The sequence below is a fragment of the Pyrus communis genome, chromosome 13, assembly GCF_041283825.1.
Source record: "Pyrus communis isolate YQ-2024b chromosome 13, ASM4128382v1, whole genome shotgun sequence".
NCBI classification, from domain to species: Eukaryota; Viridiplantae; Streptophyta; class Magnoliopsida; order Rosales; family Rosaceae; genus Pyrus; species Pyrus communis.
The window spans coordinates 28,643,743-28,657,805 of NC_142577.1; the positions used below are offsets into that span (position 1 = coordinate 28,643,743).

At 37.1% G+C, this 14,063-nt stretch overlaps 2 protein-coding genes across 6 annotated transcripts; both read left to right on the forward strand.

The window, feature by feature from the left end:
- The first annotated feature begins 446 nt into the window (after nucleotides 1–446).
- On the forward strand, nucleotides 447–8,601 carry LOC137736670 (mediator of RNA polymerase II transcription subunit 25). Of its 5 annotated transcripts, XM_088682201.1 has the most exons (17): nucleotides 447–797; nucleotides 1,972–2,002; nucleotides 2,323–2,386; nucleotides 2,759–2,889; nucleotides 3,066–3,196; nucleotides 3,299–3,508; nucleotides 3,602–3,667; nucleotides 4,064–4,274; nucleotides 4,672–4,739; nucleotides 4,876–5,041; nucleotides 5,114–5,385; nucleotides 5,536–5,589; nucleotides 6,251–6,279; nucleotides 6,673–6,741; nucleotides 6,838–6,922; nucleotides 7,538–7,624; nucleotides 8,008–8,601. In XM_088682201.1, the coding sequence occupies exons 4-17, from the start codon at nucleotides 2,865–2,867 to the stop codon at nucleotides 8,383–8,385; spliced, it is 1,851 nt and encodes a 616-aa protein (XP_088538327.1). In that variant the 5' UTR covers nucleotides 447–797; nucleotides 1,972–2,002; nucleotides 2,323–2,386; nucleotides 2,759–2,864; the 3' UTR covers nucleotides 8,386–8,601. The 5 variants fall into 5 exon arrangements, with proteins under 5 accessions (XP_088538327.1, XP_068332006.2, XP_068332005.2 ...); XM_068475905.2 differs by lacking the exon at nucleotides 2,759–2,889 and having other exon boundaries at nucleotides 555–797; XM_088682200.1 differs by having other exon boundaries at nucleotides 614–797; nucleotides 4,876–5,385.
- A 1,856-nt stretch (nucleotides 8,602–10,457) lies between these two features.
- LOC137738238 (lysine histidine transporter-like 6) lies at nucleotides 10,458–13,742 on the forward strand. The gene is made up of 8 exons (XM_068477870.2): nucleotides 10,458–10,752; nucleotides 10,868–11,013; nucleotides 11,134–11,517; nucleotides 12,177–12,570; nucleotides 12,899–13,004; nucleotides 13,103–13,194; nucleotides 13,297–13,365; nucleotides 13,488–13,742. The coding sequence occupies exons 1-8, from the start codon at nucleotides 10,597–10,599 to the stop codon at nucleotides 13,584–13,586; spliced, it is 1,446 nt and encodes a 481-aa protein (XP_068333971.2). The 5' UTR covers nucleotides 10,458–10,596; the 3' UTR covers nucleotides 13,587–13,742.
- Nucleotides 13,743–14,063: the final 321 nt, after the last annotated feature.

Genomic DNA, 14,063 nt, shown 5'->3' on the forward strand with positions numbered 1-14,063 from the left:
CGATGACGAAGAAGAGGACGACGATGACGATGTTCAGGAGGTCGTACAGTCGTCTGGTGGCCCTCTGATTCACTCGATAGACGTATGATGTCAGCCCATGTCAAACAGCCTTCGGGCGCTTGGGCTGGCACGAATCCACCGCCCTGGAGCTCGGGCCTGCTCGGGCTTGCTCGCCAGCCAACGCTGGACTTCCTCCCTCTAGCAATCAAGCCCTATTCCGCAGCCTGTCCCTCGAGCAGTTGTTCCCGCTGGAGCTGCTCTTATGGTCTAAAATTTTAGCCCTAGATTATTAAATAATGAATTTAGGCTATTTTTTTTAACTAACTTAAAAAAAATGTAGTCTATCCTAAATTAATTTTATGAACATTTTAATCTAAAAATATTAAAATTCTGATAAATTGAAAAATCACTAAACCAACATATGAAAATTATAGAAGAATATGAAACACATGATAGAGATGTATAAATACAAGACACATGAACAAACACATGATTTTAAACTGTTAGATATTTTTTTTTACCGTTATATTTGATTATATTCAATTTCAATCGTTGAATTCAATAAATTTATAAATATAAAACAAAAATAGTAAAAGGTATACGATGGTGGAGAAGCAGTTGAAATTTCTCACACATTTCCGTCCCACAGCCTATCGCAAAAGCAGTTGAAATTTCTCAGCGGTCCTTCCGAGCAGTACGATGGTGGAGAAGCAGCTGATCGTGGCCGTTGAAGGAACTACCGCCATGAGGCCCTACTGGGCAACCATCGTCTCCGATTACCTTGATAAGATCATCAGGTAGGAAATTTCTTATGCTGAATTTGTTGTTTGGTTGATTTATTTTTTGAACTTTTTTGCGTAGTGATTTTAGGGTTATGGGACGAGAATTTTCTGTGGCTCGTTTAGCTTGTTTCGGCTGCGTTTGGTGGCTCGGAATTGAAATTTAATTGCAACTTCAATTTTCACTTTGAAATTGGTTGTGTGGAGTAGTTGTTAAGTTAACTGGGAACCATACAGTTTTGGTTCAATTTTGAATCTTTTGCTCACTAAGAAAGAATCTGATAAAACTAGTATAGTGAATCGGAGAAATCTCCCATTTCTGTACCCTTAACCGTGAAACCATATGCAGCCTTGCCATATTCTACAATGTACAAAGTTTGATTTCATGTAATCCTGATGGAAACTGAACTTTGATTGATTTATATATAATTAATTAGTTCTCATCAATTTTGATGGAAGCTATCCGCGGTGACGAGCTCCATGCAGTGGATTGTTTCTTGTTGGCATGTGATGCAAAATAAGTCCTATACTTGGTCAAATAGATATTTTCCACATATCATGATTAACTTACTTTCAAATTATGCACACTAACAAGCGATTTAATGAGTCAACTCGGAGTTATTATCCCGTGTTTGTTATTACTGAACTTTCTGCTTTAGGAACAAATACTGTACTTGTAGGCTAAACCTCTCACATTTACGTTTTGGGTTTGACATTGGATTCTTGAATGAGGTATTCAACTCCAGGGATGAATTGAAAAGGAAATCTTTATTGGTTCTACCTCCTATTTTTTATGAAGAGAATGAATCTTTTTATCCAAGGATCAGAAAAAAAATGGGCCCGAACCTCCTGCGGTAATGATTTGGAAGATCCAAAATAAAAAATAGTTGTATTTGCAAACTGGTTTTCGTCCGGTGGTCTAGCAGTGGAGAGAGAGTATAACTCCTTGGGCATCTTGAAGCAGAGTATCGTGCTTCAGCTGATTGGATTGAGCATACTCTGTGCTACCATGTCTCAAGTGAAGGTTCATACTTGGAATATTAACAATCTTGACCAAATATTCCTATACCTAGAACCAAATATGAAGTTTGTCATTGATTTTTTTCTCATTACATGTGGATCATTAACTTGCATGGGATTTTATGCACTACTCTATCTGTATGCCACTTTTTTATTTATCTTTTCCCTGCAGGAGTTTCTGTGGCAAGGAGTCAAGTGGCCAAGTATGCACCTTTTTCCATTACTTTGTGATTAATCTTTATGTTTATCATTATTTATCAGAAGTCATTTGTCAGAACTCTTGATTGTTCATTACATATCTAAACATGTTTACATGTAGGTGGTTGTGCCTTCTTTCACTAGATGTTAATAGCATGCATTTAATAATTTGAGTACATAGTTTGTGTACACTACATCAACAATTTATCAAACCACAGGCAACCATTCTTACATTTCACTGGCAGATAGCATTATTAGTTCCCTCTGTAAGACTTCTAGCTTGGTAATTTTTTTCTTATTACGTAATTTGGCTTTTGAGATGCAGAAGCTCTGTACTTCTACTTTTGAGCTCTCTCTGGTCACATTCAAAACTCATGGATCTTATTGTGGTATGTAGTTTTCATTCTTCTTATTCCTAGTTTTCCGAGGTATGACTTGTGTTGTTAATTTCTTATTGCATCATGCGGTTGACCATAAATCCTTAGGAATTTTACTTTTTATAGGGTAAGATGCTTGTTAGTCCTCCATCCTCCTACTGACAGGATTCAATCTTGCACTAAGTCAAATAGTTCTTTGTAAACAGGGTTCAATCTTATACTAAGTGAAATAATTCCTTGTAAAATTAAGCTGGATGTTGTTCAAAGTTTGCAAATTATTGCTTGGTGATTTTCACAACTTTATGGAATTATTCCCTTTGAAGTGGTGGATTTTCAGTAGCTTTAAGTTAAAGTCTAAAATTAACAGACTTTGTTGTAATGTAGTGGCTCTTTGTACACAATACTGCCTGGAAGTCTGAAAAACTTAAAGAGTTCAGTCCCTTGTCTGCATGAGTTTATACATTTCCAGCACCCCTCAATAGGACAACTTATGCTGGAAATGGAAGTTTTATCTGGTAAATTACCACTTAACTAGTACGATACCTTGTTTCTTATGAATTCAATTCACCTAGGTGATCTGCAGGTATTCTATGTCATTACTGTAACTGGCATTTGCTCAATATATATATATATATATATATATATATATATATATGAATATTTTAAAATAATTGTACAACCTTTCGTCAAGGTTACCTGGTAGGACGGAGTGGCTGGACAAGAGATGTGGATCTCTTCTTGCATTGGCTTTCAGCTGTACCCTTTTCTGGGGGTGGTTTTGGTGATGCTGCAATTGCAGAAGGGCTTTCGGAGGTTATAATGGTATGCTGTTCAAAACCGTCCCAGTACTTTTGCGTTTCAAATGCATTTCTTAGAGTCACATTTTGAACTTACCATTTACTATTCTTCTGATGTGAAATACAGATGTTCAGTACAGCTCAAAATGGAAGCCAAAATCAACAAAACGTGGATTGCCAGAAGCATTGTGTTCTTATTGCTGCGAGTAACCCTCACGCTCTGCCCACACCAGTGTATCGCCCACAAATGCAAAATTTGGAGCAAAATAAAAATATTGATGCACAAACAGAAAATCATCTTTATGATGCTGAGGCTGTTGCTAAATCATTTCCACAGGTAGTTTTTTGTTTATTCGTAGTTTAATGGTGGCTGTTCCTATTCTCATGAGGGCTCAAAATCATCAGTAATGAGCCCTTAGTTTCCATCCAGTGCTCAGTTTCGCTGTCAGTCATTTGTCCAAAACAGCTACCTAAGCTCAGAGCAATATACAATGCGGTATGTTCTATCTCTTATTCATTATATATATATATATATATATATATATATATATGTACGTATATATATATAGCATTTGACTATTTGTATATCTTGCTAAATCAACAATAATGTAACTTCCTTTATTTTCTTTGGTGCTCTGTTGAGCTTTAAAAGTTTGTGTTGTTGAATTCTAATCTCAACCACTTAGACTATCATGAATGAAAAATATAGTTTCCTCTGGTACCACATTCATATACGTGGAACGACTGTCTACTTATATTAATAAAACTGCAAAGAATGTTCGATAATACAAAAGGGAGGAGATAGTATTATTGCCAGACTGAATATTTTATTTCCTATGGCTTAAGATCACTAGAAGAAGTTGGCGTGACAGTGACCACTTTGCCAATGCAGGGAAAGCGCAACGCTGGAGCGGCAGATCCACCAATTGGTAATGCGAAAGAACCCCACTTTCTTGTTTTAATCTCAGAGAATTTTATGGAGGCCCGTGCTATGTTAAGTCGTCCAGGAATTACAACTTTGCCCTCAAATCAGAGTCCTGTAAAAATGGAAATAGCTCCTGTTGCTTCAGTTACAGTGCCGCCTCCAACTTCTATGCCCTCTGGTTGGTTTTGCGGTCAATACGTTGTCTCTTCTAGTCTTTTTCTAGTGCAAAATATTTGGTTCATTTTTTTCTGTTAATGAAAGTACTTATTGATTTGGTTTGACTTATCTATTTGGCTTTTTTGTTGTTGTTGAAATTATGAATGTTTCAGTATCAATTAGGTGTAGTTTCAATTCCTTTTACATCTTTTATAAGAATAATTGGCTCATCTTACCACTCAAATGAACTTATAAGGTTAAATGTATTACAAATCTTAGTAGAATAGGCTATATCTTGTTTGAATTATTCAATTAAGCTTGTTATTGCTAGGCTGTTCCTATTTTTCATGGTTAATTCTTGCTTATCCTGCTTGATTGCAGACTTACCCTTTCTTTTCCTTTCCCCTTTTTCAAATTAGTGAATGGATCTGTTATGAATCGGCAACCAATTTCGGTTGGAAATGTACCTCCTGCTACTGTAAAAGTTGTAAGATTCGTTATGCATTCATTTGAACTTTTATGCTTTGTGCAAAGGAAAGAGATGTTCATTTTTGTTCTGTTATGCTGTTTTAATTAAAAAAAAGTGTATATATATATATAGAGTTCTCTTATGACTTGTTTAGGAGCCAAGTACCCTAAGTTCCATGGGACCTGGTTTTGCACACATTCAATCTGTACATCCTCCTTCCCAAGGAGTCCCGAGCTTGCAGACCTCAACACCATTTTCTGCTTCTCAAGGGATGACCACAATTAATGATAATATACCAGATTTCAAACCTGTAGTGAGCGGTATGACACATCCCTCGCGTCCTGTTGGTTGCATCCTCAATAACATCTCTCAAGCACACTTTATGAATGCAGCAGCCTTAACTGGAGGAACTTTTATGGGACTCCAAACTATGGTTCAAAATCCTATGGCAATGCATGTATCAAACATGATGAGTGCCCTTGGTTCATCCGGTGCCTCTTCTGGAACCGGTACAATGATTCCTACTCTAGGAATGGCTCACAAGGTGCAGTCTGGGATGCAGTCACTTGGTGCAAACAATAGTTCAGCAGCATCTGTGCCGTTCTCACAACAGACAACAAGTGCTCTTGCATCTGCGCAATCCAAATATGTGAAAGTCTGGGAGGTAGGTCTTTTCAAAAGATACGGTTGGACTTGAAACTTCTGATGGTGACTTTTTTAAGCTAGAATGTCAGGAAAATTTTAAAGATGGTCGGCTCTGTTTTAATATGGTTTTCCACATTTGCTCATACTTGAATGATCAACATACATGCAGGGAAATTTAGTTGGACTGAGATATGGGCAGCCTACGTTTATCACTATATTGGAGGTTCGTTCTCAATTGCCCCGTTGGATGACATGGAAACTGTCGTTTGTTATGTGATACTCTTATTTTTGAGAGAAAAGTGAAGCATGTATGTGGCTCTGGCACATGAGGATTTTCAGTATGTTTCCGTATAAATTGGTTTGTGAAACTATCTCATCACCAATTCTTTGATTTCCACAAACTCCACTCTTCACCCAAAACTCCACTGCTAAACTATCACCGGAGAAGGGAAAACTCCAAATTTCCACAGAATCAAAGCCAGTGTCTCTGTCATGGATAACCATAGTTTTTTATATTGAACTTAAATTTTTCTGAGACAAATTCTCTATGATTTCTTGTGAATGTGCTTCAGTGTGATTTGAATTCAAAAGTATTATGCATTTGGTTTGAGTTTCAATATATTTGTATGAGGAGGAGAGAGAAAAAAATTGCAGAAAACACTGAACCATGGATAGATAGTTATTTTAAGTTTGTCATCAGTGACATCTATTAAATAGACAATTTGATAACCATAAGGGTCTAAGCTTCCTGAATTAAACCACAGCATGAGGCATGTTTTAGGGCCTAACTGCGTGGGGTTATTTATATTTCTTTTAGTCAGCTTGTTGTTTTAGCAGTTACTCAAATATTTGTTAACTCCACAAATGCTTTCTATCTTTATCAGGGTTTCAGGTGTGCTTCAGCTTCTGGGACGTAAGTCGGGAGTGTGCTTTATCTTCTTTTATTTCAAATAGTATGTTAATGGAATGTAATCAATGGTTTAAAGTTTCTATTTTAACTTTAATTCTTTTATTTTGAAAAAAGTGTCTATAACTTAATATTTCTACCTTATCACAGCAGCCGTCTTTTTCTTTGGTTAAAATAAAATTTTAGTTGCCTCCATTCTTAGAATCCTAATGTCTTGAGATGCTGTATGATTATTGGCACGATGCTGAATGTATTTTGATCGGAACACTTTAGTTGGGCTTATTTGGTTGGTGCTTTAGTGCACAATAAAATCTTAATATCATGATTATGGTAAAATGTGTCATTGGCATATTCAAGCATCTTTTACCTTAATTTGTTGTTTATTTTTTCATTCCTCAGGCTTGCAGCAAACTGGCCACCAACAATGCTAATAGTGAGACTCATATCTGAGGACCACATGCATAACAAGTAATTACCATTCAGTGAAAACATTCCCTTCTCCATTTTTCTGTGTAATATTTTCCTCCTGATCTTATATTTCTCGGTTTTCTTGACTTCATTCAGGCAATATGTTGGAAAGGCAGACTTTTTAGTTTTCCGGGCAAAGAATCAGCATGCGTTTCTTGGGAAATTGCAAGAGAAGAAACTTGTAAGCTGTCTACTTTATCTCTATCTATCTCCATCTCCCCGCCCCACCCTGATAATTCTATCTGTAACCGTAACCAACATTTCCAATTTAATTTTCTTCACAAAATTTTTGATATTTGTCATATCATGCTGCACCTCTTTTTTTTTTTTTTTTTTTTTTTTTTTTTTTTGTTTCAAGCCTTCTGTTATGGATGTGGATGAGGGATGATAAAATGAACTATACTGTTTGAAAAGGACTTTCCACTTTTCCCCTCGACACTCAAAAACTGCCCTCGTTGCTAATTTGCTATTCAATTTATTGCCGCTTCTGATCTAGCAGAGTACTTCCTCAGATTCTGTGTGACATTCTCATATGAACTTAGTTAATTATCTGTTTAAACTCAATAACCTCTGAATGCTGTGATAAACTAAATTTATGCATTTAATTGGCTCTCTTGGCTTGAAGTGGGGTGATTCTTGATTCTAGTATCATCCTTGTGAGACATCAGCATCGAAAGCTAGTTTTTCTATTTTATTTGACCTTCTGCAGTAGATTTCCTTCGAATGTACGCATGAAACCGAGGACTATTCTGCTATTATTCTTCTTCTCAAAAAGCTGATTTCCCACTTTTTTCAGTGTGCAGTGATCCAATTGCCCTCTCAGACACTACTACTCTCCGTTTCAGACAAAGCGTACAGATTGAATGGAATGCTGTTTCCAGGGGTGAGCTTGTTGTTTACTTGGGTCTTTCTTATTACTGCGGATTGTAATTTCTTATCATTAGTTTTTTTCAATATTAAGTATTTATGGCCGCCAACTATTAGCTGGTAAATCCACAACAAATATGTGAGGTACCTTCAGTACTAAAAGAAACCTGCAAAGTGGACCTTGTATTTTGCAAAGATTTTGCGGGGATCGATTAAAGAGCTTTCTAGCCTGTACAAGGTGCTTTTAATTCTGAAGGTTCTCTGCATATCCTGCAACTTCTGTTTAAATTGTTTTCTGAACTGGAGGCCTGTGGCGGTACTCCAAATGAGGTTGTGGCTCGGCATGGTAACTTTCTTACAACCTGGTTTTTGTTAAAGCTAAGTCTACCTTCGGTTCAGGATATGATATTGTTTAAACCACAAGTAGGCGGTCAAGAACAACAGCAGCAAATGCAACAAATGCAACAAATGCAACAGCTACAACAGCAACAAATTCAAGTAGGCGGTGAACAACACCGCCACATGCAAGTACCCGGTCAGCAACAACAGCAACAAATGCAAGTACCCGGTCAGCAGCAACAGCATCCTCAGAGTCAACAACAACAACATCCACAGGTTCAACAGCAGCACCCTCAGATTCAACAACAGCAGCAGCTCTCACAACTTCACTCACAACAACAACTCGCGCAACTTCAGCAATCGCACCAACAGCACCAACAACAACAGTTGGTTGGGATGGGGATGGCCGAACTTATGTTCAAGGCCGATCACAATTAGTTCCACAGGGACAAAAGTTCCGTCACAAGGTCCTAATATGCCTGGAGGGGGTTTTATGGGTTAAATGAGAGCCTCAACTCGTTAGAAACACTCCTGGACTAGCATATAAATAACTTTTACTATCAGCCAGTGAACCCCTAACGATCGGAATTTTAGTTAATCAGGTTCGGAAGCCTATCTTTTTAAATGAAATTTATGAAACCGTGGCTTAGCTTAGTTTACTCGTTGGATAGAAATTTGTGATGCTTTGGGCAGGTTCTTCACGCCGATGTTGTACGGCGGATTATTAGTAACCCGGCTGATTTCGAAGGGAATATGCCTGGTAAGTGATACCTGCATTTGGGTTCTTCTGATGGAGGTTCTACTGTTAAATTTGCTTATGATTAAGTGCTCAGATGAGGATTCTGCCTGGAGTTTCATCAAGTCTTTGAGTGTCCCTCGAGCGTTAAGATTTTTGTTTCGCTTATTACTCAGAAAACGATCCTAACCAACGCGCAGAGGAGTCTTTGCAACTTCTGTTATAAACTCTCCTCGTTCATTTGCTCTATTAGGAGGCATTATTTTAATCGGTTTTACAAAATTCTACAAAAATCATCGTAAAATCTGTAAGTATCGTATCTCGATTTCTCTGTTATATAAAGATAACGTTGGTTTAGCGTAAGATCAATTAAAAAAGATACGATACTTGTTAACCTTTCATTTTGTGGTAAGCAGTGCCTAGCAGTCGGATCACTTTTGGCTTTTGGGCATGCAAATTGCGAAGTGACTGGGGACACTCGAAAGCAAGAAAGAAGACGACTCCCACGCCAACAACTCCCATACATGAATGATGAAGAGCATTCCTTCCCTTCCCTTGGCCTTTAATCATTACTGTTCCCTCTTTATAAAGCAAATGTTATTAAGTATTAAGTGGGTTTTTTATCAAAAAGGTCTTAGAGATTGACATAATTCATCATTTTGGTCTTTGAGATTTAAAAACGATAGAAGTAGTTCCTGAGAGCATCAACTATCAATCATTTTGGAAATTTTTATTAAATTGAGGGTATTTTTGTCAAATCAATTCCTCTTTTGAACTAGTGGTTTCTTTAGTTATAGGAGATTTGTCACATAAAGACCAAAGTGATTAACAGTGAACAATCTCAAAGATCAGTTTTATCGATTTTAAATTTTATGTACTAAAGAATGGAGTTACGACGGAACAATCTTAACTAAAAAGCCTATCGATTGTGGTGATTGAAATTTGAGGTGGCTACATTCACCCACCAAATCAATAATTGTCTAAAAGAATGTATTTTAGCATTAAGTGTAGTGATAGTAATCATTGGTTCAATACTTGGTGTAGTAATAAATAATTGCATACAAGGGCCTTTTTCTGTAGAGAAAATTTGACAAGGGAGCATAAAGAAATGATGCTTGTCAACATGGGGTCCTCTTAGATTCCTTCCGTATATAACATCAAAGTGGGTGGAGTGCATGCAATCACAATTTTAATTATCTCAGCTAAAATGAGAGTAAAATTTGTTTACACTCATTTTAAAAAAACTGATTTTTCATATTTAGATTCATGCATAAAATGATAGAAATAAACTTGAGTAGGAATACACCGATCACGTCATCCTTAGAGTCATCTTACAAAGAATTTCTTACATTAAATTTCATCTAATACTACGTTGATCTCACCCGTTTAAAAACTGACCTAATAAAAGAGTTCAATCGAGATATATTTCCACTCACAAAATATGACAAATGTGAGGTCTCGTAAAATCCTGTTTGCAATGTTAACTAGCTTCACTCTAGATAATTTTAAGTAGAGGGTTTAACATATTTGGCCAAGTATACACAAGACGGTTTGTTAACTCAACCTAAAATATTTACTGCTTTTGCCAATATGATCTGGTTTGCTCAACTCATCCGATAAGCACTCTTGGAAAAGCAAGTCTCTGCGGGAAAAGCAGACGATAATTACACGAGTGGGGCTCACAAATGTACATATCCCACATTTCTACACATATTTTGGAATGAGGATCCTCTCCGGATCCTCTTTATGAGGATTTAAAGATCCTTTAATTGCATTTGTTCATTGTATATCGTACGGTCAGAAATCATTGTAAATCTTTTTATTTAAAATTAAATATAAACAATACCTGATAAAAACTGACTGCACAATATACGATGAACGAATATGATTGAAGGATTCTCGGAATCCTAACAATGAGGTTCCAGAGAGGATCCTCATTCCATATTTTGGGCCATCAAACCACTATATACACACAACACGATGACGATCACTCAACTCCCACATTGAAAGTGTTTCTGTCTTCACTGCAGAAAGAGAAAAACAAAATGGTTACAATTTCTCCTCCAAAGGTGTGCATCACCACTCTCCTTACTCACACAAAGCTATCTGGTCTTCCAATTTTTGCGATCTTCACTCTGATATATTTTCTAAATTTTTTCATGTCGATGCTTGAAACTATGGCAGGAAGTTGTTGCGGACAACAAATGGAGGGAGGAGCCAGTGGACAACGCCCGCCGAGCCAAATGGTGGTACTCCACCTTTCACACCGTCACCGCCATGATCGGTGCCGGTGTACTCAGCCTGCCTTATGCCATGGCATACTTAGGATGGTACAGAACAACCCAACTTACCTAAACCAAATACACTACTTTGTTTCGACAAAAAGAAAATACACTGCTTTGTATACTTATACATTAGACCCTATTCTTTTACCAACTTTTTTCTTTCAGGGGTCCAGGGACAATGGTGCTGGCAATATCGTGGTGCATGACCTTGAACACAATGTGGCAGATGATTCAGCTCCATGAATGTGTTCCTGGAACTCGATTCGACCGATATATAGACCTCGGCCGGCATGCCTTTGGACCAAAGCTCGGGCCGTGGATTGTGCTTCCGCAACAACTGATCGTGCAGGTTGGATGTGACATAGTGTACATGGTCACCGGAGGAAAGTGTCTGAAGAAGTTTGTGGAGATGGCATGTGCCAATTGCACACCAGTCAAGCAATCGTACTGGATTCTCATCTTTGGTTCCCTTCATTTCTTTCTTTCCCAGCTCCCCAATTTCAACTCTGTTGCCGGTGTTTCTCTAGCAGCAGCCATCATGTCACTAAGGTAGTAATTTTAATTTTCACTCTAATTTTTCACTTTCCATGTGAAGGAAAATCTGATTTAAACTTGCTTTAGGCAAACAAAATCTGTTAAAAGCCAAAATACAATGGAACTTTGTGACATAGCAAACTGTATAATATATAAGAAACGATTTTAATTTTAGTCCTTAATTCTGTTTTGGTTTGATCAATCCAACGGTTAAAAAAAAAAGGAGGGGTGAGCAAGTCAATTTCCTTTTTACATATCCTACACAAAATCGAGTCAAGTTTGGTATAGTTTTGTTCTAGAGCATCAATTAGAGCAATCAACCCAAAACGAGACGTGTATAAATAGAATCGGTTACGAATTTTTAATCAAAATTAGAAGTAGAGGGTCACGTAATAGATAATAAAGTGACCTACACAATTTTTTTTTCCCTAAAATATCTGTGCATATTTTCCTTCTAAAATTCTAGAAAAACTTGATTAGAGATGTTTGACCACGTTATTCATAAGACACATCTCACAAAATTATGAAAACGTTCTAATTTGGTCTCACCCTACTCCAAAGTAGGGCAGTCCTACTGAAGACTTACTCCTAAACCTAACAAGAGAACTTTAGAAGGCTAATTTCAAAAAAACAAAAAAATACCTAAAGAACTTGAATTTGTTGTTAATTTGCAGTTATTCAACTATAGCCTGGGCAGGTTGCTTAAGCAAAGGTCGGATTGAAGACGTGAGCTATGCGTACAAGAAAACAAGCCCTGCAGATTACATGTTTAGGGTTTTCAATGCATTAGGTCAAATCTCCTTTGCATTTGCCGGGCATGCAGTGGCGCTTGAAATCCAGGCCACAATTCCATCGACTCCCGAGAAGCCGTCGAGAATTCCCATGTGGAAAGGTGCCCTAGGAGCCTACTTTATCAACGCAATTTGCTATTTCCCGGTGGCCTTGATCGGGTACTGGGCTTTTGGTCAAGATGTCGATGATAACGTGCTCATGGATCTTAAGAAACCTGCATGGCTCATTGCTGCTGCTAACCTAATGGTTGTCGTCCATGTCATTGGCAGCTACCAGGTATAACTGCCGAGTCAGCATTCGCATTCAACAACACGAGAGATTCTCATCATTTTCTCATGTCACTAATACTTTCCATATGTCAATCGTTTATTGAATGGATTGGGCAATTTTTTAACACGTGACAAACATTTGGTGAACGATAGCACCAGTAAAACTGAATCTTAATTAACTGCACAAGAGAATCTCTCCAGCATCGCTTTTATAAATCTATATAAAAACTTCTAGCTGGTCTGTTTGGCATTACTTTTAGAAGGGCTGAAATGATTTCTAATAACTAAGGGTTTAGTAGAACTACACTAATTAAGGATGTGACTTGAAAATGCAGGTTTATGCTATGCCTGTTTTTGACATGCTTGAGAGGATGATGATGAAAAAAGTAAACTTCCCACCTGGAATTGCACTTAGACTAATCACGAGATCAGCTTATGTTGGTGAGATTACCACTTCCCATAAGTCTGTCTCTCTATGTCATTTCTGGTTGATTAAACCCTAATTAATTAAGTCCTTAATTACTATATCTATGTTGCAGCATTTACATTATTTATTGGAGTCACCTTCCCTTTCTTTGGAGACCTTCTTGGTTTCTTTGGTGGATTTGGTTTTGCCCCCACTTCATACTTTGTAAGCCTCTCTCACTTTTATTTTCTTAATTTCTTATTGCAGAAATTACAAAACTACATCCTCAGCAAGAAATTAACTAACTAATTGAGCATTTTTCCACAGCTTCCTTGTATAATGTGGCTGAGAATTAAGAAACCAAAGAGATTCAGCATCCAATGGCTTGTCAACTGGGTAAGCCAAAGAATCTAATGTTCCTTATTGTTGATATGGCATAGATAAACGATTGAGTGTCGACATCGGTACATAACCAGTTAGCAATATATCCATGTCTTATGATGAATGTGTGTGTGCAGGCTTGCATATTCATTGGAGTGTTCATCATGTTGGCTTCCACAGTTGGTGGTTTTCGTAATATCATTGCTGATGCATCAACATATCGGTTTTACACGTAATTAACGATATATAAGCGGATTATTACGCCACTAATCAGACGAAAATTATGTATTATCCAAGTTGCGGATTAACTAGTAAGGACTAATATCAATTAATGTTCTGTTATTCTCCTTCCTTCAAGAATTAATCAAGCTACCAAAGCAATCCGTGCATCATTTTCCCTTGTTTTCTGGCTTGTAATGTTAGAAATGGCTGTCCATTTGCTTTACCATAAGCAATTTCATCAAGTCAAAATACTCTTTTGGATTAACTTTTAGTAAGTGCTATTCTAAAAAATTGTCATGAAGATTCATATCCACGAAAAATAGTGCTCTTTTTTACAGGGAATTGTTATTACTTATTCCCGCTCCAAAAATCTCATTCTACACTCCAAATTTTGTATATTAGGAAAGAAAAATACACTTGTGAAAAGTGTATAATGAGATTTTTGGAGTGCCAATAACACTTCCCTTTTTATAAGGGAGCTTTAACAAAAA